This window comes from Brachyistius frenatus, unplaced genomic scaffold, assembly GCF_029030835.1.
Source record: "Brachyistius frenatus isolate BFR_SWC_R1_liver_20210118 unplaced genomic scaffold, ASM2903083v1 Contig_7, whole genome shotgun sequence".
Taxonomy (NCBI): domain Eukaryota; kingdom Metazoa; phylum Chordata; class Actinopteri; family Embiotocidae; genus Brachyistius; species Brachyistius frenatus.
This window is the reverse complement of record NW_027210606.1, coordinates 161,274-188,038: the sequence shown is the minus strand read 5'-3', so window position 1 is coordinate 188,038 and position 26,765 is coordinate 161,274. Positions and strand designations below refer to the sequence as shown.

The window sequence follows — 26,765 nt, the reverse complement described above, 5'->3', positions numbered from 1 at the left end:
TTTTTTTTTTTTAAGGAAGATTTTTGATTTTTGTTTTTCTGACACTTTAGCCAAAACAAATCTAAAGACGCTCAAAACAAAGAAGTTCGTCCAGTGAAGCAACAGCTGGATGGATCAATGCAACCACATGCCATTAACATCCAAATGCCAGGAGGAAATCTGGCAACTGTATCATGTTCCACAGTTGCAAGTTAAAGTTGCTCTAAACTCTAGTTTAGACTAACTTTAGTTGAGTTTCTATATGTTCCTAACTTGACTGTAACACTTGAATCATGTACTTTATAGGTGGGGTAACTGATCTCCAAACACAACAGTGTTTTTCCCAGTGAGCCCATTGAATTTTGGGTCCACCACAATAATGCTTCATTCCACCAGTGAACGAGATGTTTAGAAATATTTCAACAACTTCAAAATTGTTGTTATCATCATAATGAAAATTAATTGAAGTCATATCCACAGTAATGCATTGTCGTCTGTCTGTGGGAGTCACACAGCTGTCTTTTAAAGTTTCACTTCTTATTCGGTCAAAAATACATTCACACAACCCCTTTTGGAGATCAGATATCAACACTGTATGTGCTGTGGTGCTACAGGCGCAATAAGGAGGCTGTTGGGGTGCTTGCATAGGATCCCATTGTGGAGAGCCGGGCCAGATTGGGAGGTGAAGTCGAGCAGAAGGAGGAGGGGGTCTATTTGCATGTTATTACCATAGCATGTGTCAGGCCGTATATAACAGGCTGCAGGCGGCCTTTGCTGGAGACAGACGCACAGTTCACAGTGAGGAAAGACATTGGGAGATAGAAGGAAGCATGCTGGACCAGTGACAAATCTGTCCTTGCGTTAGACCAAGACCTTCACTCAAACAGCTCAAATTTGTCACTTTTTTGCAGCAACAAACAAGGAACCCATCATTTTCCCTCTTTAAGCACTGGATTAACGCTTTTCAACGGAACTGGATGACTTCTGCTTTTGAATCACCCACCGCGCACTCGCACAAGTTCACGTATCTCGTTTGGTGATATTCTTTTTCTTTTAAAGGTTTGGGATTTACCCTTTTTGGTTCAACGGGACATGAATGAAAGCGTAGCTGACATCGGCAGCAGTTTATGAGAAAACCTCGTGAGGCAACATAACGTGCTCAATGCATCTTCCTCAGAGGGATTGAACAGGAGCAGGCACCCTGAGGACAAGCCGAGCCCCGAGACTTTTTACTTTATTTATTCATTATTTATTATGTATTTATTAAATATGGGGCGCGTCATCCTGCTGACGCTTGTCGTCATGTCCATGTTGCTGTGCCAGGTGAGCTTCTAAATCTTTTTTGTTTCTTCTTCCAAACAGTGAATCATCACCCCTCTCTCCCTCCCCTCCCACCACAGCACACACTATTATTACACAAGCGGCACTGTGAGTATAGTTAATGATAAGTTGTTTTCATCCGCAGGGGTTTTGTTCGGGAGTGTTTGAGCTGAAACTGCAGGAGTTTCTAAACAAGAAGGGAGTACAGGGCAACAAAAACTGCTGTAAAGGAGGCCTGGCTTCGTCTTTTCAGCAGCAGTGCGAATGTAAAACCTTCTTCAGGATCTGTCTCAAGCACTATCAGCCCAACGCCTCCCCGGAGCCTCCATGCACCTACGGTGGCGCTGTGACGCCCGTCCTTGGCTCCAACTCGTTCCAGGTCCCCGATGTCATCCCGGAGAATTCGTTCTCCAACCCCATCAGGATTAACTTCGGCTTCACGTGGCCGGTAAATACAGCTATTCGTCTCAATTTCACTTTAGTAGGAGTTAAGGCTGCGCTATCGCGCCATTTCTGGTAAATCCCTGCGTAAAAAGCGAAACGGCACGATTTCTGACCACAATTTAAGAGCTGAGAGCACACAAAGCTTTCAGGTATTTAGTTTCACTGGATCAGGTTAGGCACTTTACATTCAGCACAGTGAGTGTATGGCACAATTGCCTCTGGCCTTTACGTGATGTTATCGCCACATCTCCGCTGGCCACCTGTCTCACGAAGCCATTTGTGTTCCCAGGGGACCTTTTCGCTGATCATTGAAGCATTGCACACCGATTCCAAAGACGACCTTTCCACAGGTAGGAAATAAACCCAATTTCCCTCACATTTACGCACTTTACGCAAACCGCTCACCTCCTGCCTTACCATAAACATTTTAGAGAACCCAGACCGGGTTATCAGCACCATGACCACCCAGAGGCATCTGACGGTGGGAGAGGAATGGTCCCAGGACCTGCACACCGGAGGAAGGACCGAACTCAAGTACTCCTATCGATTCGTGTGCGATGAGCACTACTACGGGGACGGCTGTTCGGTGTTCTGCCGGCCGAGAGACGACGCCTTCGGCCACTTCACCTGTGGAGAGCGCGGGGAGATTGTGTGCGACGCAGGGTGGAAGGGACATTACTGCACTGAACGTGAGTTACCCAAGTTTGTTTCTGTAGTAGAAGTATGTTCGTGCGTGTGTATTGGACGCATTATGGGAACTTTAAAGGATAATCGTGAAAAATACTTTTACAAAACTAGGTTTAAATCAGAAATTGAGAATAAAAATGGAGATAAACCAATACCAAACTTCACATAAACAGATTTGGTGGTGATTTATGAGTGTTATTTGTTTTAAGTGAATGAAATGTAAAGTTTCAAAAGTTGATTTCCACGTAACTCTAGTCAGATCTCTGAGTGCCGTTAGAAGGCAACTTGTGCGTAAACACCACGCGCACCCCCTTTCCCCCCTCCTTTTCCCTCACACACACACACACACACACACACACACGACCACTTGATTTATTCTAAGGAAAGTTTTTGGGAATAATCTCACGCGTGCCATAAATTTACATGCTACCTTCCGATTCGTTACTCTATGAGTAGGGCGGGCGCTGATTGGCTGATGCAGGGGAGGTATTGTTTGAAGTGGGCAGCTGCCGGCAGAGCGGAGACAATGGAGCAGCTGTCGCGCACTGGCAACACACTCGCCAGCTGTCCACTCTTATCTGCCCCAATCCGAGACATTAAGGGGAGTGTGTGTGTGTGTGTGTACGCACACAGAATGAATAAAAGAGTTTTGACCCGCAGCGAAGAAGAAAAAAGGAGGGTGGTTTGAGGGGGTGTGTGTGTGTGTGTGTGTGTGTGTGTGTGTGTGTGTGTGTGTGTGTGTGTGTGTGTGTGTGTGTGTGTGTGTGTGTGTGTGTGTGTGTGTGTGTGTGTGCACTCTGGGGCACACACATTCACACACTCCCTCCTTTGTCTCTGCACTATGTTAAGCAGAAAATTCTTCCACGGTGATAAGGAGATTGGGTTTAAGGTAACAGTTAATGGGTTTAGGAGCCACTCCTTTCTTTTATTTTAATGACTTTGTTGGAATTTAGGTAATACGTTTTTCATATTCAAAAGCAAATCTAAATTAAGAACCTGTACTTCAGTTTTTCTTGCCTCAGTGTGTCTAAAACATTCTCTTTCTCTTCCTGTACAGCGATTTGTCTGCCGGGTTGTGATGAAGAGCATGGCTTCTGTGAGAAACCGGGAGAGTGCAAGTAAGTTTTCTCCACCAGTTCACTGAAGCATTAATTAATTAGTGGGACACATGAAGTAATGTGAGTGGACTGACCGGTGTTCCCTCCTAATTGGACAACAACAGGTGCAGAGTGGGATTCAAAGGCCGCTACTGTGATGAATGCATTCGTTACCCGGGCTGCCTCCACGGGACCTGCCAGCAGCCCTGGCAGTGCAACTGTCAGGAGGGCTGGGGGGGACTCTTCTGCAACCAAGGTGAGGAGAGAGTCTGACGAGATGTGTGGGGTCATGAGTGATGACGATGGACAGAGAGGAAAGGAACCAGAGAGCAATGATTTGGTGGTTTGCTGGCTATATCTATATTGCCTTACTATATATGTTGAAAGGAAGTCTTTGACATGCTGTTGAAACATTGGCCACATGTAGCCAACTCTAAGGAAAAGTGTTTTGCTCGGGCACCCCAGGGATCTTTTGACAGTGTAAATTACAAAATCTTTTGCTGGGTGTCGATCAGCTGAAACTTAACAAAACCTTGCTTAGTGGGAAGAGAGACAAAGGCATCAGCAAGTGTACAAAGTGTTTCTTAAGGCCAAATATTTTACAATAGTTTGGCAAAAGATCCTTCCAGGATGTTTTCTCTCTGGTTCGCCATCATTTAAAACAGAAAATAACAAAATAGAAGTGGTTGTTTTGAAATGAACAGTAAAGACAGGAGGCTAGGAAACAAAAACAAAAAAACACTTGAGGGAGAGAAATAGTCAAGTGTGCCGAGGACAAAAGACATTCTGTCGCCGCTGCTGTCGTCCTGCCATGTGTTGTGCTGTGGCTAATCCACATGTGCTGCTGTGTCTTTCCAGATCTCAACTACTGCACTCACCACAAACCCTGCATGAATGGAGCCACTTGTAGCAACACTGGTCAGGGCAGCTACACCTGTTCCTGCAGGCCTGGCTTCACTGGGGCCAGCTGTGAGATCCAGGTCAACGAATGTGCTGGAAACCCCTGCCGCAATGGAGGAAGCTGCACTGTAAGTGTTGTATGCTCTTCTGAAATGTACTTGGAATAAGAGTGTGGACATCCTGTCAACTGTGGCTCAGTGCCAGTGATATCTGAATGCAATCTGGCACCTTTGTCACATGCCTTAATTCTCATCCGCCGTTTTCTGTTTTAACTCTTTACTACACATTAAACCAGCAAAGCTTCCAAACAATTAAGTGTTTAAAAAAAAAAAAATCAAACAAATACACCATCCTGGAATACTGGAATTCAAAAGGGAACAGTTTTTTTTAGCAGATGCAGTAGAAAGACGGATCTTGATGTCAAGCCAGTTCTATTTTTTCCCCACAGGATTTGGAAAACACATATACCTGCACTTGCCCTCACGGTTTCTATGGCAACAACTGCGAGCTGAGTGCCATGACGTGTGCTGATGGGCCTTGCTCCAACGGTGGCCGCTGTGCTGACAATCCTGACGGAGGCTACTTCTGCCAGTGCCCTACAGGATACGCAGGGTTCAACTGTGAGAAGAAGATTGACCACTGCACCTCCAGCCCCTGCTCCAACGGTAGGAGAGACTAACTGGCACAGTGTAGTCTCACAGAATTGTGCACCGCATAGACCAAACACTAATGCCAGGCTTCGTCTCTGTTCTCAGGTGCACGCTGTGTGGATCTGGTCAACTCATACTTGTGTCAGTGTCCAGACGGTTTCACTGGAATGAACTGCGACCACACTGGGGACGAGTGCTCAGCGTACCCTTGCCAGAACGGTGGGACGTGCCAAGAGGGTCTGAACGGCTATACCTGCACCTGCCCACCGGGATACACCGGCCGCAACTGCAGCTCGCCCATCAGCCGCTGTGAACACAATCCTTGCCACAATGGCGCCACCTGCCACGAGAGGAACAACCGCTACGTCTGCGCATGCATTCCTGGATATGGTGGCAGAAACTGCCAGTTCTTGCTTCCAGAGCACGCTGCGATCCGCGGGTCAGAAGTGCCCTGGATGGCCGTCGGGTCCGGTGTGGCCCTGGTGCTGCTGCTACTGGCAGGGTGTGCTGTTCTGGTTGGATTTTTCCGATCCAAAGTCCAGCGTGGTGGACAAGTAGAAACTGTTGGCGAAGGAGAGACAATAAATAACCTGACCAACAACTGTCACCGCAGTGACAGGGACCTGGCGATCAGCGTGATGCCGATGCCAGGCGTCAAAAATATCAACAAAAAGATGGACTTCTGCAGCGGTGACCCAGATGAAGGATCTTCACCGGGGAGGGGCAGCTACAAGAGCCGCCATCCGCCCTCAGACTATAACCTTGTACACGAGGTCAACTATGAGCAGGCGGCTAAAGAGGCCATGCTGGAGGCGGCCTGCGAGGACAAGTGCCAATCCCTGGACTCATTTGAGTTTGAGGAGAAACGAAGCAAACGTTTAAAATGGTAAATATTTGATACTGAAAAGCTGACAGTCTACACTGATAAAAAAAAAAAAGGAGGCTATCAGAATGTTAAAACTAACTCGGTTCTTTTTTCCCCCTGAAGCGATGCATCAGAAAAGAAAGCACCAGAAATGTCTGCATGTGCGGACACCAAGTACAAATCTGTGTTTGTGATGTCAGAGGAGAAGGACGAATGTATAATTGCAACTGAGGTGAGTTTTGTATGTTTTATTTTGTTAACCTGTCAATGGAAATCAGATTTCTGTTCTTGTCATTTGGCCAACAATTACTAAAGTTTTTTTTCTTCTTTTTTGTGTCTCCAGGTGTAACTAGCCACCAATGGGCTGCCTGTTGCTCATTTTGCTCTATGGGAGAGTTTTTATGCTCCTTCAGATGCTGCTCTAACCCTAGGGGGAGGTGTCCCACCTTGAGACTGCTGCTGATACTGAGACGTTTAACTGATATTCAGAGTGAGCTGGTTCTCTACTGGAAACTAAGCGCAGGCAGCGACGGCCTGTGGGATGAGAACTGGCAGGGTATAAAAGAAAAGTTTACAGTTGAAAGTAAACTGCCACTTAGCTTTCTGTTCTGCCGTTTATTGGGAAGTGTGGGTATAAAGAGAAATATACACGAACACTGTCACGTGGCGAGTTTTGTTTTTGCAACATTTGCACCCAGGCCTTTTCTCTAACCCACACGCTGTTGCTGAGCGCAGGAACTGCATCAAACGGTGGATGTTTGGCCATACTGGCCTGTTCTTCACAAGGCTGTTCACATGGGCTGTGCACCCATCACTACACCTGCGAAGACTGTATGTATACTTGATCACTGTGTTAACTGAAGTGCGTGTTCTTCCTTAAGCCCTCCAAACCATTTATGACATAGTATTGTTATTTTCTTCCTTTCTTTTTCGGGACATGAAGACAGTGTCCTGATTTTTTTTTTTTTTTTTTTTTTTTTTTAAATGTTGCTTTTTGATACAGATTGTCCTTTTGTAAAATAAATAAATAAAAAAAACAAGAAAAAAGTTATGATTTAAAATTATGATTTAATTTAAGTTAATTTAATGATTTTGTGTTATTTTTATTTTGTATTGTATATTTGTGATGTTTGTTATGATTATTTAAGTTGCTTTTTTACTGATGATATTTGCAAAGGCACTTCAGGTCAATGGGACTTTTTTAAAAGAAAATGTTATTTAAGAGGGATTGTACTGTACAAATTGTTATGTTACTGTTTCCTTTACCGTTTTTGAATGAAGGAATTAGCCAAGACTATTTTTCCAAATAAATATTGCTAAATGTGAAATTTTAATTGCATCCAACTTTTGTTTTGTCCATCTGCAAGCACTCTGAAAAACACTTCTTTAGGGGTCTGTGAGCAAAGTTAATCAGTAACATCTGTTGTCTTCCCCTGGCGACCCCATAGTGGGCTTTTCTATGCCGACACTGTTGGCTACTGCCAGAAGTTGAAAGTGTCTCCCTGGAGACGGGAGAGGGGGCCTATTCATAAAAAAACAATGTCCCTACGCTAGATTTACCACTCCTATTTCTCCTCCTAAAGAACAAGTCAGGTAATTTATAACTCTAAAATACAGATCACTGTAAAGTAACGCCTACTGGACTTCCAACACTTTGGGTTTTAGTTTTCCACTCTTCCTGTTTCCACCAAAACAACTTTAATGGCGTTTTCAGTGCTAATGTCTAAAGCTTTTCCTTTTACCAGCAGCAAAGTTTGACCATATCCGAACACAGCAACCATACAGTTTAAAATAACACATTTATGATTCCTCACAACGACCTCTTTAAATTCCCCCTAGTTTTCTTTCTTAATTGCCCCACAAAGCCACTAATTGTGTTGAGACACAAATAACTGTAAATCATCAGCCCAGTAGAGTTGGCCTCTGAAGGGGTTTATAACCCCGCAGCATTATGGGAACAGACTTCTGCAGACAATGATGGAATTGACAATGGGGCACACAAAAGGCCACCCTTGGGAGAGCCTGCGTGTCCCTCGGCATGCTGGGAGAAAGAGAGTAACAGGAACAGATGTTGTTGAGTAACAGATGCCTTCTGGCCAGAGTTCAGCCACGACCAGCCAGACCTTCAAAGGCCTGAGCTGCAGAAAAAAGATTATCTATGGGCCTTCAAGACAGCTTTAACATCGTCTTCCCGATACTTTTTTTGTTTTTAGGATTTATGAGAAATGGCCAAGATAAGAGAACACCAGAGAGGAATTTTGTTTTATGTGAAAAAAAAAAAAAAAAAAACTAGTGTTAAATCAACAATTTGAGGAATACAGGAAGGTCAGTTTACACTTTTGAAATAATACACAGGGATTTAGCTTTTGAGGACCAAACTGTTGTGCAAAAATCACACAGCAAGAGCCACTCTGATACTGCTTCATTTATATGGAAGGTAAAAAAAAAAAAAAAAAAGCATCCTTTATTAACCTGACATCGCGACCCGACTGTAAAAGCTGCACATTATGGAAAAAGGCTGCTCCTAACTACTAATTGGATTATTGAGTCTGCTAGATATATTCCTGAATCTCGATTAACAGTTGTTTGTAAAAGGTAAAACATGTCCATCATCATTTATGTTGACACATCTGAATTGTCGCAAAAACAAACATATTCTGTTTCCTGCTGTAAATGAAGACAACAGCAAACATTCACATTTGAGAAGCTGAGAATTTGTTTGCATGTCTTAAAAATGTCTCAATCAAAATGATTTCAGTTATGTTTTAGTTGAGTGACGAGTCAATTAACTAGCATAAATTACTTTTTTTTTTTTTAAATGACCTTTTTTGGATGTGCTACTTTTCTCAGACCGTTCTTTTGTTTAATCTTCTTGTGTCTTCTTTTAGTCCTTTAAGACTTGAGGTTAGCTTTTGTCTTGTTCATCATTTTTCCAGTACAGTTCAAGTCTTACTAAAATTAAACAGTTTTAAATTTGCAGCATGTACTTTAGTTATTAGTTATTTAATATCTCAAAACAGAATCATAGAAGTCTGTGTAATGCCAGTTTTTTTTGTATAAACCCTATTTTGTCATTCAATAATCATTTTTATTTTTACAATGACAATAAACTGCCATATGTTCTATAAAACACTGAATTCTGAAGTGAATTTGTAATTAATATGCTAACTTTGACTTCATAGCCCCAGCAAGCTTTTCAAATGCATCAGTATTTCAAGGTTGCTTCACATCTATTATGGAAAGTGACAAATTACTTACCCCAATACCCCAAATTGCCCCGATGGCAAGCGAGCACCTTGCATGGCAGCTCAGCTGTCTTTACTGTGTGAATGTGTGCAAGCAAGTGAAAGGGAAGCAAACTGTAAAGTGTTTAGACACCCCTAAAGTCAGAACTAAACATGGAGAAGCAGCGTTCAGTTGTTCTGCTCCACATATCTGGAACAAACTCCCAGAAAGCTGCAGGTCTGCTGAGACTCTCAGCTGCTTCAAATCAAGATTGAAGACTTTTCTGTTTGCTGCTGCCTTTAATTGAACCAGATTCAAGGATGTTGATCAATCTCCTGCATTTCATTACTGTATTTTATTTCTTAAACTGCACTGCAACTTTCATTCTATTTTTTAGCTTGTTTAATGTTTTAATGACTGTTTTTAATGTTTTGATCAATGTTTTAAATTTGCTTTTCCTTTGCCTGTTTTGATGATTTTAATGGTTTTATGTGAAGCACTTTGAATTGCCTTGTTGTTGAAATGTGCTATACAAATAAACTTGCCTTGCTTTGCCTAAGGTGATAGTGCACTATATAAATGCACATCCTTAACCATTTAGTTACTTGTTAAATGTTTTACATAATTATAAAACATGTTATCAGCTTTATTATTAGTCAGTATTATTGACTGTACCAAACTACATTAAAAATGGCTAATAATTAGAAGTGACTACTCTGCTTACACAGAAATTCACTTGTAATAATATTCCCACACTGGAATATATAATCGCTCCGTATAATGACCCAGTGTTATATTTAAATAGCATCGTATGGCAGTGGTTCACTACTTGAACGGAAGATTTGTTTATATTTGTTATGTTTGTCTTATTGGCACTTGTGTGAAGGAATTTATCCACCAACGTTTATCACAAACAACCATGAACTTTGACGCCTCATGCTGCAAATTAAAATGATGCGTATACAAATTAGGTACTGTATGTTTGATCACCAGACAGTGACAGTAAACCTGAGCTACGATAGGTACAGACACGTGAATAAGAGGAGTCGGAAAAACTGCAGAAACAGGACGGGCATCTGGCCTGGAGCCATAGAAGACTTTTTATTTGGAGAAAGAAATCTTTGAAATCACTCATTTTTAAAATTCAATTAATTCATCGAGTACGACATCTAAGTTCTCAGAAAAAGTTAAAATCATGCCTTTAGTCTTTTTATACATAAAAGATGTAGTTTTACGATGACGAGTGATTTTTTTTTTTAAATTTTTTATAAAATGACTGTTTCTTCTTCTGACATATTTATTAACCTTTGTTAAAGAATTATTAATGTAGAAAAACAATGATCATCCCTCAATAAAACAGAAAACAAACAAAAAAAGGCAAAACACAGTACGTTACAATGCGCTGACATGGCTTCAAAGCACACATATTACAGTACTGTACAAGGGTCCGCCTCAGACAAAATGCACCAAAACCACTTCCACTGCTGAGGAAAGATCAAACCTCTGAAACAGCTCAACACTGCTTATTTACCAACCCAGATGACAGCGCGGTGTTGGCAACTGGCAAATGAGGTAAATTATTCCAAAAAAGCACCAAAGGTTTGGCGTAAAAATTTATATATAGCTTATAACCAACGAGAAGTTGGAGGGGTTTCAGTCCAGCTTCTCTTAAATTCATTTTTAAAAGTCTTTTTTTTTTTTTTATCCACAACAGTAGAGAAACAAACTACAGAGTCTGCAAATTAGTTTGCAACGCTCAGAAGCCAATGAACACACGCTGCCAGGCCTGCTCCGTGTAAATAAGCAATTTTTTTCCCACATCTAAGTGGGACATTTAATGTCATTATTTATAGTGAAGTTCAGAAGATTCACTCTTTTAAATGAATAGAAGTCTTGATTCAAGTGATTTTTTTTTTTTTTTTGTCAAATTATCTCATCACTCGCAAAGTTCTCAAGCTCAAAATGTCTCACGTCTTAGGGAGGTCCACTTATAAAATTCTGTCAATTAGAAGGCTGTTACAAAGCTTAAGTAAACTACTGAATATCATATAATGCTTCGACTAACAAACATTGAGGAAAATGAGCAAAAAGCAGGGACGTATAAGGTCTTTTTAAGATCACCTTGAAGGTGGTACAAAAGGAAAACAAAAACAATCTTAGGCCAAATACTTTAGGGGACAACAACATCTAGGTCTAAGTAACATGATGTGCAAACTTAATTGTGCATAGAGATCAAATTGTAATAAATATTAATGTGATAATAAACATTATCACCAGTTTGACTTTGTCAAAACTTGTCGGGGTGATTGTACATTTTCATGATTAATTTAGTTTTATTAAAATGTTAAAAAGTTAAATTTTTTTCATAGTGCTGAGAAAAGCTTTTATTGTTTTTTTTTAAGCAACAAACACTTCCCATTTATTATTGACCAGAGCCCCAAAAGACAAACACAATCAAACACTCAATAAAAATCCTGATGATAGTAATTGATTTGTCATAGTTATTCATCCAAGTTTAACTTCCTCTGAATGGCTCTTTCACTTTAAAAGTTTTTTTTTTTTTTTTTTTAGTTTTTTTTTTTTTTTTTTTTAATGTTCTGCCTTATTTCTGCATCAAAAAAAAAAAAAAAAAAAAAAAAAATCACATGAGCAACAAATAACAAACTGAGCGTTATAGTGATGTACAGGAATTTTACATAGAAGTACTTTAGCAAGCTTTCAAAAAGGAAACGGATCTATCTTTGCTTCTGTTTTCACTGTTTCTTCGTTTGATGTAGCTTAAAGATGTGAAGCATAATGCCTGTCTTTGGACCACCGAGGTAATTGTAGGTGTGTGTGTGTGTGTGTAAAACATGCTGAAATGTTTCCCAAACATTTCGAATGAGAAAATAGTGTCCCTCTGAGCCGCCGGGGGCTCGTCCTGGTTCGAGGTATATGATCCTAGGGGCCGAGCGGTGGCGCCTGTGGAAAATGTTACAAAGCCATCTGATGGATGATGGTGAATTTCATTCACGGTGCTATGCATCATGCCCCCCCCCCCCCAACCCACTCCACCCCACCACCCCCCACCCCACCCACCACCACCCCCTCCCTGCTGTAGTCTAACTCTGTTTGCACTACTTGCCCCTCTTCGTCGATTCATTCATCAAAAACCGTCTTTGTCACCGTGGTTTGTTCGTGATGAGTGCCGGGTTCACATTCACATTCAATTCAATTCATTTAATTCAAGAAGTGCATTTCTTTAAATGTAGAATACATGAAAAAGGGAAAATCATTTGACAAAAGGGGGTCTTAAGGTGCATTTGAACTAAAACGGAAGGTAATGTATTTCACCGAATCTGGCTGTGAGCGTTATTTCAGTCGGTGTTTTTAACCAGATAAAGAGAACGAATGTGAGAGCCACGTCATCCAGCGGTTTAACAATACATATCCGACGATGTGCGTTTCTCTATCTGAATTTCCAACAGCTAAACCCAACCTGAACACTGTGTTGACCTTGTAGGTATTTGCCTCGACATGAAAAACACCTTAATAAGAAAACAGAAATCACTGCAGCGCAACTGGAAACTTCAGGAGTCGGTTTTTCCACGTGAACAGATTTACACGGATTCCATTGACCAAACTGATCATTTTACTGAAATGTAAGCTTAAAATGTATTTAGAAAATAATATTTTACTTGTTTTGGAAGGCTGGTTTCACAACATAGCTAATATAGAACTCCAGCTGCTTGTAAGCTAATGAGGTGCCATCTTATGTAAGAGCAAATGTATATTCACATACTACTATACAGAATGTTATGATGGTGATCAGTACCAGAAAGAAGATAATAAAAAAGCTGGATACATTTTTTTTTGCTGTTATTACAGCTAGATTAAATAGAGCATATTTTCATCACATGCTAACAATAGGAACTTTAAATAGTTATCAAGCTAACTTGCTAGTGCGGGAGAGAAAGCAAAACATAAAGTCTTAAATACAAAATCCTTTCTTCAACTAATGGAGAAATTCTGTTCTCGGTTACATTATGGCTTCTTTTTTCATAGTTTTGTACCGTGAACGGTTGCCGAGAGGTCAAGATGAACAAATTGCTACACAGCGGTTGTATGATTGGGTTGTTAACGAACCTTGTTGTGTTCACGTGTTTGATTTTATGAACTTGAAGGTTTGACACTAAGGACTGAACTTAAATGAAGTGAATTGAGGGTGAACCAAATCTCCCCTCCCGGCTTCCTTACCTCCCCATCCTTTCCCAATTTCACAAACTCGCATCCCCTCATAACTTGAATCTTCGTCCCTCCCCACCCCGTCCACCACCTCCCCATCCTCACCCCCGCTCTGTTTTCCTCTTTGGCGACTCTCTGGTCTCTTTGAAACAGGGTTCCTACACAATTCGCCATTAAAAAAAACAAAGACTTTTTTTGGATGACTCGTTCAACAAGGTGTGTGACTGTTAGCGATGTTACTCTATAGCTTATACAGTAATTCCTTTTATCAGCAACAAATGTCACTAACCAGGAAATGACAGTAGGGCTACAAGAATTTAAGGTTTCTGGAAAAAACAACCTCTCCCCCCGCATCCCAAACTTTTCCCAGATTTTTGTGCAACTTCAAAACACCTTTTGAATTTACATTATTTTCTATGGGGAGGTCTTCCAGCCGTTTGTAGGAACCCTGATTGAAGGTGAGCTATGGGAACTGATGGGGACCTGCAGGCGCTCTTCCCACCGAGACAAAAGATCAACAAGATCGTCAGGACCAAATCAGTGTTGGTTCAAGGAATGGGCTCACTAACAACCCCCCCACCCCCACCCCCCCCACCTCCTTCCCCACTCTAGGTGGAGGAAGCTCCGTGGCTGGGTATGTTGGCCATGCTGCCAACCATGCCAGCAGCGCCAGCCATACCTGAGGGCCCTCCCATAGCTGGAGGACTGTGCTTGGTCGGTGAGGTCATGTCGGCTCCGCGCCCCTGGCCCGGGCCCGCGGTCTGCGGGGCGTGGTGGGCGTGCTGCAGGGCGTGGCGCTCCAGCAAGGTGCGGTGGGTGAAGGCCCGGTGGCACACGTTGCACTGGAAGGTGCGCTCGGCACGGTGGGTGCGCATGTGCACGTTGAGCGAGCTCTTCTGGGTGAAGCGCTTGCCGCAAATGGTGCACTGGAAGGCCCTGACGCCGGTATGCACCACCATGTGTTTGAGGAGGTAGTCCCGCAGGGAGAAGGAGCGCCAGCAGATGGAGCACTGATGAGGTTTCTGACCTGGAGGGGCAGATAGGTGCGCGCGCGCGCACACACACACACACACACACACACACACACACACACACACACACACACACACACACACACACACACACACACACACACACCCAAAGCAGTCTTGTCAATAAATCTGAATTACTTTTTAAGTTTTCTTCTCTCCACGTGGAGAGTGAATTAAATTGATTAAATTAGGCACATTAAATATCTAGTAATGTTTATTATATGTATTTTCATACATATCACACGAGGAAATCTGCACTTTTCTCAAAGTGGATTATCTCTGAAAGGCTTTGTCACACAGACGAGACACTGACATTGTGGAAATCTCCAGTCGTACAGTTTCAGGAAATGCACCGCATCTCTCTCTCTCTGATTAATACGTGCTGCGCAATTCAACCGGGAAGAAGGGTCGGGAATTTGGATGCAATTTGCATCCTTCGGGTTCTTAGGATGAACTTACGTCACCGTTCTGCTGCGGCGGTTCAGCAGCCAGATTGTCAGAAAGCAGCCCACGTATGAGGAGCTTGAGTGCGTCGGGGAAATATCTCTCTTTATCCTTTTTTATTAAAAATAAAAATAAAAACTTTATCAGACACCTGGATGAACTGCCAGACAGGTGAAGCCAGTGAAACCAATTCAGCTGCGTGCAGAGAGTTTTACGTAACGTGATGAGCTCCTCGGATCGGCCTTTTTAGAGACCGCAGATCAAACTTTTTAGAGCTAATATCGGATGACCATGATCAGTGGACGATAGATCGGAGCACCCTTATTTTAAAATCATTTTTGTGAAAAATTAGATAAATCCCTTTTAACAATCAAATAGATAAATCAACTTCAAAAAGCTTTTGCAATGCAAGTGTTGCTGATTGTTGAGGTTAGACGTGTTCAAAGAGGTTCTCCCATATAATCAATAATAAATTACACGGAATATCGAACACGTGAAGCTAAAGGGCTTCCTGAAATGTTACATTGATGAAAAATACTATTTTCAACAGCTGACTGAGTCAGTCTGCTGTTTTGTGCTGCACGGGTAGCTTACAAAGTTTTTAGAGCTTTGTACTGAAAACAGAACAACGCTGGTACTGGAAAAAGTCAAAGTCAACTTTATTGTCAATCCACCATATGTACAAGACATACAGAGAGACCGAAATATTGTTTCTCACAGTACCACGGTGTGCAAAAATAAAACGATCAAACAAGAAAAGTATAAAACAAGGTTGATGTAAACTGTGAGACGAAGGGCCGTCTTAAGACAAGAAGTGTTTTGTACGATCTGACTACTAGTCAGTACTATGAGGTGCAATCATAGAGAAAGTGGAAATGTGATGTTGTTTATTGTTTGTCGGGATAACTGCACATTTTCAGTCTTTCCTTGTGGTATTCTTGTTATACTCTGTTGTTTCAATGAAAAGTGACAGAAATGGTTGTGATGAAAAACAAACAAACACCAAAACTATTGATTGTATATAAAAGTGTTCGTAGCTTCCGGGTCTGAACAATGAGGCCGATGTGGAAGTGCTTTAGGCCGCAATACCACAGAGTGCCACTACAGGTCGGCTTCAAAAAGCCTCCGGCTCCGTAACCTGCCATTCAACCAGTCTTATCAAATTCTCAGTCAATAAAATTTCCCACCCGAGTTATTTCGTTTTTGTTAACTATAGTCTAAAGTTTCTGGCAGTCCATCGGAAAATAATTCGTCATTAATTAGAAAATAAGCTTCAAAAATATGCGTCTGTTTGATTGACAGGCCTGTGGTGCAGTCAGGTTACGGTTATCGGTGGGCGGGACGTGTTGTCGCCGGGTTTCAAATCAGATTGAGTCAGATCCCCGCATGCCCATGCGCGCCCAAATATGGTCACTTCCAGCTCCAAACTGCTCGGGACTAGCAAAACGATGCCGGCCAAAATCCGAACTAGAGGCTTCATAACGGCCGTTCATGAACCTATGGGTGACGATGTTGGTTGCCACTTAGATCTAACCCAGCACACCTACGCACAGCTGGCTAATCACTGTGTGAAGTGAACTTACCAGAATGGATGAACATGTGCTTGCTGTAGTTCTTCCTGGAACGTAAAGATTTGCCACAGTGTGTGCAGTCAAACGAGGTCTCAGATCCCTGGGAGGAAGGGGAGGGTCCCGCGGAGCAAGAGGAGGTGGAGGGAGGTGGGGCCGGGGTCATTGGCGCTGGGGGCGGAGCCTGCTGGCTCGGTTCTGTACCCCCCATGTTGTCAATCCCACCCATGGGCCCGCCCACATAGAACGGAGCAGGCTGCGACTGGCTCACTGGGTACTGGAACAAAAGCTGAGGAACACATAGACTGTTAGTTGTGGATGTAGATATCCTGACATTATCCATCCATTATCTATACCCGCTTTATCCTGAACAGGGTCACTGGAGGGGGGGGGGGGGGGGAGAGCAACTGTATGAGGGACAATCAAAAAGTTCAGAGGCTGTTCATATTGCACCAACAGAGAGCAGCACTCTGATGTCCACGCAGCGGGGGGGGAAGCTACAACCTTCATGAGGAACTATTCCATGTTGCGTTGCCAGATCAAAACCAGCACCTGAGCAGCGGTCCGTGCGTATTTGCGATTTCACCGTAGACATGAGCAGAGAGCATACGTCGTTCATCACATTTTGTGTCGACCTCTGCAAAATCTTCAACGGAGACCGTGGAAATGCTTTAAATAAATCTACAACAATGAAGCAATGAGCCGGGCAGATTTGGCTTAGAGTTTGTTTCTGATCTGTTCCCCAAAAACACTGATGTGCGCTTTCTGCTCAAGATTCAGGTCCAAGTCCAAATTGAAAATATGCACAGACCAGCGCTCACACAAGCATGCGTAACTCGGGTGCTGAATTTGATCGAGCGAGGTAACGTGGTTTACTCACTCGGGGAGGTTATAGATTCCTCCTGCTCCGTGCGTGTCACGGTGCTGAGCTTCATTCGAGCGAAACAGGAGCACCCTTGGAACTTTTTGATCGCTCCTCGTAAATGTCTGTTTTGTTTATTTAGTTCTTTGCTTTTCATTCGTGTTTCCAGTATACCATTAAAGTCAAGCTGCTTTGCCCTTGTTTTGTTTGTCGTGTCCTCGAGAAAAGTGAAAAAGAATACGAGTGTGAAATTTTAAAAAGTATGATCTGTAATTGCATTGTTCATTTTTTGTATTTGTTTTTATTTCATGTCCACTTGATGCCAGATGACATTTTCAAGTTAAGGTATGCAGCAGCCAATTTTTTTTTTCTTTAATGTATTATAAACTTTCGTTTTTGTTCTGAATCTTAACCCCTTTTCTCTTGTTTTTAGTGTTTCTAATTTTCTACAGGTTTTTTAAATTTCTTGCGAAGCACAATATTGCATGTCTATAAAAAGTACAATAATAACCATAATTATATGTATAATTAACAAACTAGCATTTAGTTTTTATATTTCTCTTCTAAAATTAGTCATTTAAATTAAAAAATTACATTTAAAAAAGAAAATGATCAAAGACAAAGAAAATTCTAACTGAATTTGCCATTTTATTGTTCATTTATTACTGTGCAAGGGTGAAATCAATCTTGGTGGCAATTACCTTTTCACACTTGTCTATCAACTTTACAAAAATGTAAAAGCAAATGTAGGCCTCTTTTGCATTTTCAAAGTTGACACACCTGTCAATCAAATTGTGTTGGCAGATGTTAACATCATTTCATTGTTCTGAGCTCAGTGTGGGTTTTTTTTTATAACCTCGTTTTCAAAAAGGTTTGTGACGTTGTGTAAAATGTAAATACAAACAGAATGCAACAATTTCTTCAAACGACACTCTGGAAATGTTTTGGAACTGAGGAGACCAGTTTCTGGAGTTTAGAGAGTGAAATGTCCTTTTCTTGCCCGATATAGGACGTCAGCTGCTCTACAGTTCAGGGTCTCCTTTTTCATTTCATGATGCGCCAGGTTTTGTTTAAATGGGTGACAGGTCTGGACTGCAGGGAGGGCAGTTTAGCCCCTTGACTCTTCTACTACGGAGCCATGCTTTTGAAACACGTGCAAAATGCGGTTTGCCGTTGTTTTGCTGAAATAAGCAAAGCCGTCTCTGAAAAAGACGTTGTCTGGATGGCAGCAGATGTTGCTCCAAAACCTGCATATATCGTTCAGCATTAATGGTGCCTTCTATGTGCAATAATGCGTCCCTGTACCATCACGGATGCGGGCTCTTGAACAGTGTGCAGATAATAAGCTGGATGGTCCCTCTCCTCTTTAGATTTCCCAAAAGAACGTTAAGTTTTGATTTCTCAAACCACAGGACAGTTTTTCACTTGACCTCAGTCCATCTTGAATGAGCTCGGGCCCAGAGAAGGCGTCATTGTTTCTGGATGATGTTTATATATATGGTTTCTTCTTTGCATGGTAGTTTTACCCAGCATTTAAGCAGCTTTGATCCTTGTGCACAGCAATGGTTTTTGGGAGTGTTTCTTAGCCCAGGCAATGATTTCCATGATAAATTTGTCTGTTTTTAATGCAGTGCCACCCGAGGGCCTGAACATTACGGCCATCCATGATTGGTTTTCAACCTTGTCCCCTGTGTACAGAGATTTCACCAAAATCTATGGATCTTTTGATGATATTATGTACTGTAGATGATTAAATCCCCAAATTCTTAGCAATTTTAAGTTGAGGAGAATTATTCTTAAATTGTTGCATGATTTTCCCCACACAGTCTTTCACAGAGCGGTGAACCTCTCCCCGTCAGAGACTCCGCCTCTCCGGAATGCTCTTTTTAAACCCAATCATGTTACTGATCTGTTGCCAATTAACCCACGTAGTTGTAAAACATCCCACAAGGTGGTTTTTTTAGCATTACACAACTTTTCCAGTCTTTTGTCGCCCGTGTCCCGACTTTTTATTTGCATGTTGCTGGCATCAAATTAAAGATGAGCATATTGGATTTGTCACTCTCTCTCTGTGTGTGTGTGTGTGTGTGTGTGTGTGTGTGTGTGTGTGTGTGTGTGTGTGTGTGTGTGTGTGTGTGTGTGTGTGTGTGTAAGTGTGGTGGGTCTTCAAATACATAAATAGTAAATAAATAGTTCCCAGTGAATACTGAATAGTATTAACGCTTGACATGCTTATCCCTGCCACACATTATTCTTTGATGGCACTCTTAATGTTGGCTTTCACATTATATTGGCTAATACAAACAAAAAACAAAACAAAAAGATTTAAAAATTTGGGCTTCATTTAGGCTGAGCAATGGGGTGTAGTGTGACTTGCAGCTAAATATACTCACTAGCTGTAACTGCCTTTGGTACATACTTTGTTATCACTTGTCAAGTCTTAAATCACTATAAAAAATTTGTAGCACCATTTTCTAATTGCAGGACAGATTAAATATAATCAGGATGCATGACATAAGACACGGACAGCACCAACCTGGTTGTTGATAGACTGTGTGGTCGGAGGCGGAGTCAGAGGCTTGTTGACCCTTCCTCGGAGATTAAAAGCCATGGCTTGAGGAGGCTCACTCTGGGGCCAGAAACTCTCAGAAAACACCCCCTGTTCATCATAGAAATCCTGAAAGCCAGATAAAGAAATAACTGATATTGACATTTTGGTGGTATTCATTGGCTTTTAAGGGTTGTTTTCGGTTCCGTTTTTCCAATGATATATACGTATACTGTATTTTGAACCCCTTCAGATGTGTTGGATGCTGAATTAGAGGTTGACCCATTAATCGGTCAAACCAGTTTGCACTTGGGCTCCATACAAAAAGTCAAGGGAATGTCATTGTCTACCCGAGATCAGTAGTGTGCTGGCCATTAGGATTATTGGGACAAATCCCGGGCTGCCACATTAGTCGGCCAGTGAACCATCAAAAAAAAAAAAAAAAAATCCAAGTTTTTACCGGCTCTGTGTATCTTTTTCCAACCCTGTCATTCAGGGTGTGCATGGGAGTGTGCTGTGTGTGTTCCAGACTATGCTCACCGGCTAATCACAACCTCCTATTGAAACTTAATAGGGGGGGGGGGGATATCAACCAATTAATTGGCTTTGAGCTTTTTACTTCTCCGAACCTCTTTTAAATCCAATGTTGGTCGATCTCTATGTTTAACACTTAACTGCTTTATAGGTGTAGAGCCTGTCTGTCTCTGTGTTCTAACACCGAGAGTACACAGAAGGCATTGTGCAAATCACACCACCAGTGTCGACAGCTGGGTTATATCAGACAAGCATGAGAAAGATGACTGAAAAACGCAGTTGAAATTCCTGCTCAGGTGAATCATAGTACGCGTTAACCTGAACAAGTGTGAGCATATGTGAAGAAAATAATTTCTTCTACCCTACACCTCTTCTTTTATGTACGTCCCCCATTTTTGTATTTACAAGCTTTTGCTTGCACAAGCATGACTATAGACGTCGACAAGATCGACTTGCACAGTGTAATCCAACCACTCAGGGTATGTAACTGTCAAAACTATTGATTAAAAGACCAGTTGAAATAAAACAAATTATAATAATTCGAGCAATTCACAAGGGTGAAATCTTCGGTCAGACATGGCTTTCAGTTAAGATTCAGTGCTACACTAATCTTCTAATTGAGGCTGTGTTCTGTAATGTTAATGTTGGCATCCTAATACACACAATCATGTTTTATAAAAATGGCAAGACTCAGTTTTTCAGTGTTTTCACTGTGAACTCTTAACTGGCAGAAGCATGTTGTATGTTCACACACAGGATATGCTCTCCGGTGCATGTCCACCCGTAAGCATACATGCATTTAGACCAACAACACAATTAAAACGTGGTCATATCCTGTTAACACAATTTACCGACCCAGGTTTCAAAAGTTGGGTCGTCCTGCGGCCTGTTACACCAACCAAAACCTAATCAGAGAGTCAGAGATCTGTGCATGGGCGTGTGGTGAAAGAGACAGAGGCAGGCAGAGCTGGCAGACCTGAAAACATGGAGGGTACATCCTCAAAGGCGCAATGACACACACACGGCGAGGGTTCGTTTCAGACAGAAAAAGCCAAAAGCATCTGTTGGCTACTTTGGTTCTTGATTTGATAACGAGGCAAACATTACTTACGACACCAACAGACTTAACAAACTGGTTAACAAGGCCGGCTCCATAATTGGCTGCAAATTGGACAGTCTGGAAAAGGTGGTGGAGAGGAGGACACTGAAGAAATTATTATCCATGTTGGATGATCCTGACCACCCTCTCCACCACCTGCTGCAGGGACAGCAGAGCACGTTCTCCAACAGATTCACCCAGCTCCGCTGCCACAAGCACCGATACAGGAGGTCATTCCTGCCCGCTGTAATAAGACTGTACAAGAAATCACCTCTGGCAAAATCAATAACACTGTTGGTTGTTTGTTTGTTTAAGTCTTTGCACTATTGTTTAGTTAATTTAATATTATTAAATTTGTATTGTATATATTGTGCATTTTTATATTTAATATTTTTTACTCAGTTATTTTTATTGCTTTTACCCTTTACCTATAAATGCTGCTGTAGGGAAAAAAATGTCCCCTTGCGGGATTAATAAGGTATCTATTTATCTATCTGTACACTCACTGGCCACTTTATTAGGTACACTTGTTCAACTGCTTGTTAATGCAAATATCTAATCAGCCAATCACATGGCAGCAACTCAATGCATTTAGGCGTGTAGACATGGTCAAGACGACCTGCTGAAGTTCAAACCGAGCATCAGAATGGCAAAGAAAGATGATTTAAGTGACTTTGAACGTGGCATGCTTGCTGGTGCCAGACGGGCTAGTCTGAGTATTTCAGAAACTGCTGATCTACTGGGATTTTCACGCACAACCATCTCCCGGGTTTACAGAGAACGGTCCGAAAAATAGAAAATATAGCGGCAACAGTGAGCGGCAGTTCTCTGGGCGAAAATGTCTTGTTGATGCCAGAGGTCAGAGGAGAACGGCCAGACTGGTTTCAGATGACAGAAAGGCAACAGTAACTCAAATAACCACTCGTTACAACCGAGGTATGCAGAAGACCATCTCTGAACGCACAACATGTGGAACCTTGAAGCAGACGGGCTCCAGCAGCAGAAGGCCACCGGGTACAACTCCTGTCAGCTAACAACAGGAAACCGAGGCTACAATTCGCACGGGCTCACCAAGATTGGACAATAGAAGATTGGAAAAACGTTGCCTGGTCTGACGAGTCTTGATTTCTGCTGCGACATTCAAATGGGTCGGTCAGAATTTGGCGTAAAACACATGAAAGCATGGATCCATCCTGCCTTGAATCAACGGTTCAGGCTGGTGGTGGTGGTGGTGGTGTAAAGTGTGGGGGATATTTTCTTGACACACTTTGGGCCCCTCAGTACCAATTGAGCATCGTTTAAACGCCACAGCCTACCTGAGCATTGTTGCTGACCGTGTCCGTCCCTTTATGATCACAGTGTACCCATCTTTTGATGGCTACTTCCAGCAGGATTACGCACCACGTCACAAAGCTCAAATCATCTCAAACTGGTTTCTTGAACATGACAATGAGTTCACTGGACTCCAACGGCCTCCACAGTCACCAGATCTCAATCCCATAGAACCTCTATCTACTTGTACTGAAAGTAGGAAACCAGAACCAGTGCAAAAGCTTACTTGCACTACTTCTACCACAGTCAGTCTTAATCCTCTGACATGACACTGCTGCCTGGACTCTAGTTATTTTTAACCGCCCATCCACTGATTTTTGACAGAGAGCTTGAGATAGATTGATGGAGCAGATTTAAATTACCTTTTGAGGTAGGGCTGGGCAATAAATCAATATTATATCTATTGTGTTAAATGAGACAACATTTCCTCTTAGATTTTGGATATGGTATGATCATGATATGGCATAAGTGTTGTCTCTTCCTGGTTTTTAAGGCTGCATTACAGTCAAATGATGTCATTTTCTGAACTTACAACATTGTTCTAGCTGTTCTATTATTTGGCATTACAGTCTTAGTCATTATTAGTGATCATTTATAAAAAAATTCCAGGGTATAAATATTGTGGCATCTGATTTTGACCATATTGTCCAGCCCTACTAAGAACACTAAATGTTTTGCATAGAAAAATCGTACCATTTAGGGAATGCAATTTAGAGGTATAGTGATAAATAAGAAAAACAGTCTGTGCTGAAATATAAAAGTAAGAATCTACTTCACACCATGTCGTGTGGAAAAAAAACAACTGCTCAAAGACAGAAAATGAGATTATTCAAGCGGCGGTGGGTTGATGATCCCCTGCTGTGCCTGGAAGGAAAAACATAATGTCTTAACCTCCTAAATTGAGTAGACTATTCCATTTCCAATGATTACTTTATCTGCAGCAATTTCTAGGAAACTGACAGACAGAGTTGAATCCTTCTGACTGCCATCTGTGGCAGATGTTCCTTGTGTAGTCTGCAGGGTACTGCAGGCTGCGGCATAAATCCGCTCCTACATCTTTTCCCATCTACTTACTTCAGGACGTATGACAGAAATGCTCAGTATAATAGAGAACAAAAATGTCAGACTGTTCACCAAAATGTTTCCTTAAAATTAAGGCTCAGAACTCAACAGATCTGACTGATGTGATAAGCTCTGAATGTCATCCTTCTGCAAGTAGGCGTTGATCAATTATTTAAACATTCAATAAAAGTGAACTTTACTGCTCTAATATGGTTTCGTATTGTATAAACACTTTCTTTTATCAGTCCTTCTTTTTCTGAAAGCTGTAGTTCACCTCTTAAATGAATGTACCTGTCCAAAGCTTGCCATGGATTCCTGGGAGCCCTCCTGCTCTTGATCCCGTCTCCCATCCTCCAAGGCATAGACGTTGCCATCTGTGTCCTGTACCCCTTCATCTTTCACCACCACTCCCTCTCCTCCCAGCACCTGAAGAGAAAAACGTCCATTTCAGTTTTGAGAAGCAAAGAAAAACAAAAAACATTTACAACAGTGGTCGGAGCTAAAAAGCAGCAGACAAGTCTATAAGAACAACACTGCATTGACCCTGCCACACCCCTTCAAACAGGTTCTAATAAGTTGAATGACCTACAGTGAATATGCAGAAGTCCATAGATTATCACCAAGGCAATTACTGCTCAAGTTGAGACGAGATTCAATTGTGGTAAGTGCAGAAACATTTCAGCGATATACGCCAATGCAGTGTGAGAAGAGGGAAAAGCATAAAAAGAAAGAAACGGAAAACGTTGCAGCTCTGCATGCCTGAAAGCTGTAACCATAGCAACCCTTCCCATTATCCCCCTACCTGGAGTCTTAGCGGCTGCCTCTGCTTGCGGCTGTGGCTCGCCCCCCTGTCTCTGTCTCCATCTCTTCCCCGCTCTCTCCCGTCCATGTCCTCCTCCTCACTGTATCTGTCTATCCCCACAAGGTCATCAGAGAGGTCAGTTGTATTGCCACGGAGGCTATCCCTGCCAATGCTGTCCACACTGCCCACACCGGAGCTGCAGCCCGCTGAGAGGTTCCCTGTGCTACTAGCGCCGGCTCCGTTGGCCGACTGTGCCAACAGGTCTCGGAGCTTGTACCTGACGTCCTGAGTACAGCTGGAGCTCTGCTTCATGAGGATTGTGCCGGCCCCGGCGCCCATCCCGTCACCGCCGCACATGGCGCCGGGGCCCATGTCGCCCAACGCCATCAGACTTACAGTGTTGGCTTGATCCATTGGGCCCGGGCCGCTCTCACTGACACTAACACTTGCACCCCCCAACCCCCCGCCCATGTTACTCGCCCCGCATTCAGCCATGAAGTTAGAGAAGTTTGCGTAACCCCCACCTCCACTTGCACCAGTAACCGAACAGCTTCCACTGCCACCGCTCTCTCTCCCTTTCCCCCCACCGCGCTCTTCCTGTTTCGGTAGAACTCCTCCAAGCATTGCTCCTCCTGCCGCTGCCGCTGCCGCTGCGGCTGCAGCTGCAGCTGCCCCTGCTGCTGCCTTCCTCTGAGAGATGATCTGGGTACACTCGTCAATGACCGTCTTAATCTGCAGGATGCTGGCGGCAGTGAGGATACAGAGGGCCTGCGACTGCAGCACCACGAGCGAGCCGCTGTACATGAAATCCACGAGCTGCTTCACCGTTTCAGCGGGCACCAGTGGTGGCACGGAGATTTCAGAGTGACCCAGCAGCAGTTTGTCCTGGAAGAAGGGGCTGCCGGCTGCCAGGACACAGGCGTGGGCACGCAAGGAGGCGTCGTGTATCCGCACAGTCACATCGCAGAAGAGGCCCTCACGACGCTGCGTACGTAGGGCTTCCAGCACCGACTGGCTGGAATTATGAAGGTGGATGTAGTGCACGGTCTCTGTGCCGGACACCATAGCGGGAGGGGGAGAGTCACTGGGAACGGGGTGGGAGTGAGGGTGGGGGAGAGGGGGCAGGTGTCTGGGGTTTTGCGTCAGCTTGAGGGATAAGGAGGACAGGGAGGGAAACGGGTACAGTGCATGGGCCACGTTGGGGCCGCGTCCCCTCAAACAGCCATGAGTCTGATGGAAGGTTCCAAAGTGCTGTTCTGCTGTGGTGGTGACGTGTGAGGAGCTGCCTTTGTTGTCCTGAGAAGAGGTAATGTCAAGAGACGGTTTCCACCAGCTTCGCTGTCTGTTAAAAATGTGTTGAAATAAATCATGATAAACATAAATAAACAACATGCAGTTGTATGAAGAGTTTTCATTTGTTCTGAAACAATCAATGGCTTGATTAGTCAATGAGCAAAAAAATAATAATCACCAACAATTTTGATAATGAGTCACTTATAAAAGTAAAATTCTCAAATGCAAGAATATGCTACTTTGTCTTGGTTTAGCATTATTTTCAATTGAACGTCATTGGATGGACCTAACAAGGCATTTTAAAATGTCACCTTGGTAACTGAAAAATTGCGATGGACATCATCATTATTTTGGAATATTTTGCAACCTGAATAGGTAATTAATTAATTGATAGCGACAATCCTAATAATCCTTGTTTGGAGCTCTGGTACGTGTTTTCTTCACTGACAAATGTCATTTTCAAGCCTGTTAATACAACTTAGGATGACATCGGTAATAGCTGAGCAGCTACTAATTAAGCATCAAATTAGTCGCGTGCATCATCTGTAGCACCTGTTTTGGACAAACGACAGCACGTGCCGTGCGCGAGCGCAACTGTTCCCCGGGTCGGTGTGTTTGGCAATCCTGCACAGTGGGTGGCCGATGTCGTGATATCGAAAGATCATTTAGACTGCTACCTTTGCTAAACAGGCGCACGGAAAGTGGGGGTAGCACGGGCTGGAAAATAAAACGTGTCGCCACCGAAATATTTGGCTGCTGGTTCCATTAAAACTGATTCAACCAGCAACAAGCGAACATG

At 42.8% G+C, this 26,765-nt stretch overlaps 2 protein-coding genes across 2 annotated transcripts; one reads left to right on the top strand and one right to left on the bottom strand.

Annotated features, from left to right (window-relative positions):
• The first annotated feature begins 776 nt into the window (after positions 1 to 776).
• On the top strand, positions 777 to 7,270 carry dla (deltaA). The gene is made up of 11 exons (XM_069689463.1): positions 777 to 1,302; positions 1,445 to 1,747; positions 2,033 to 2,093; positions 2,175 to 2,432; positions 3,488 to 3,548; positions 3,653 to 3,783; positions 4,386 to 4,555; positions 4,876 to 5,092; positions 5,183 to 5,963; positions 6,066 to 6,174; positions 6,286 to 7,270. Exons 1-11 carry the CDS (start codon positions 1,234 to 1,236, stop codon positions 6,289 to 6,291), a joined length of 2,166 nt encoding a protein of 721 aa, XP_069545564.1. The 5' UTR covers positions 777 to 1,233; the 3' UTR covers positions 6,292 to 7,270.
• Positions 7,271 to 12,255: 4,985 nt separating this feature from the next.
• zbtb45 (zinc finger and BTB domain containing 45) lies at positions 12,256 to 26,694 on the bottom strand. The gene is made up of 6 exons (XM_069689461.1): positions 26,519 to 26,694; positions 24,674 to 26,015; positions 24,163 to 24,297; positions 19,833 to 19,973; positions 16,450 to 16,723; positions 12,256 to 14,418 (listed from the first exon to the last, which is right to left on the bottom strand). Exons 1-6 carry the CDS (start codon positions 26,629 to 26,631, stop codon positions 14,000 to 14,002), a joined length of 2,424 nt encoding a protein of 807 aa, XP_069545562.1. The 5' UTR covers positions 26,632 to 26,694; the 3' UTR covers positions 12,256 to 13,999.
• Positions 26,695 to 26,765: the final 71 nt, after the last annotated feature.

Coding starts and splice junctions, on each gene's coding strand:
- zbtb45 (XM_069689461.1), bottom strand. CDS start 26,631: ATGATCTTTCGATATCACGACATCGGCCACCCACTGTGCAGGATTGCC. Junction 26,016..26,518: donor CTGTCGTTTGTCCAAAACAG/GTGCTACAGATG, acceptor CATTTTTAACAG/ACAGCGAAGCTGGTGGAAAC. Junction 16,724..19,832: donor CACAGTCTATCAACAACCAG/GTTGGTGCTGTC, acceptor TGTGTTCCTCAG/CTTTTGTTCCAGTACCCAGT.
- dla (XM_069689463.1), top strand. CDS start 1,234: ATGTATTTATTAAATATGGGGCGCGTCATCCTGCTGACGCTTGTCGTC. Junction 2,433..3,487: donor GGGACATTACTGCACTGAAC/GTGAGTTACCCA, acceptor CTTCCTGTACAG/CGATTTGTCTGCCGGGTTGT. Junction 3,549..3,652: donor GAGAAACCGGGAGAGTGCAA/GTAAGTTTTCTC, acceptor GGACAACAACAG/GTGCAGAGTGGGATTCAAAG.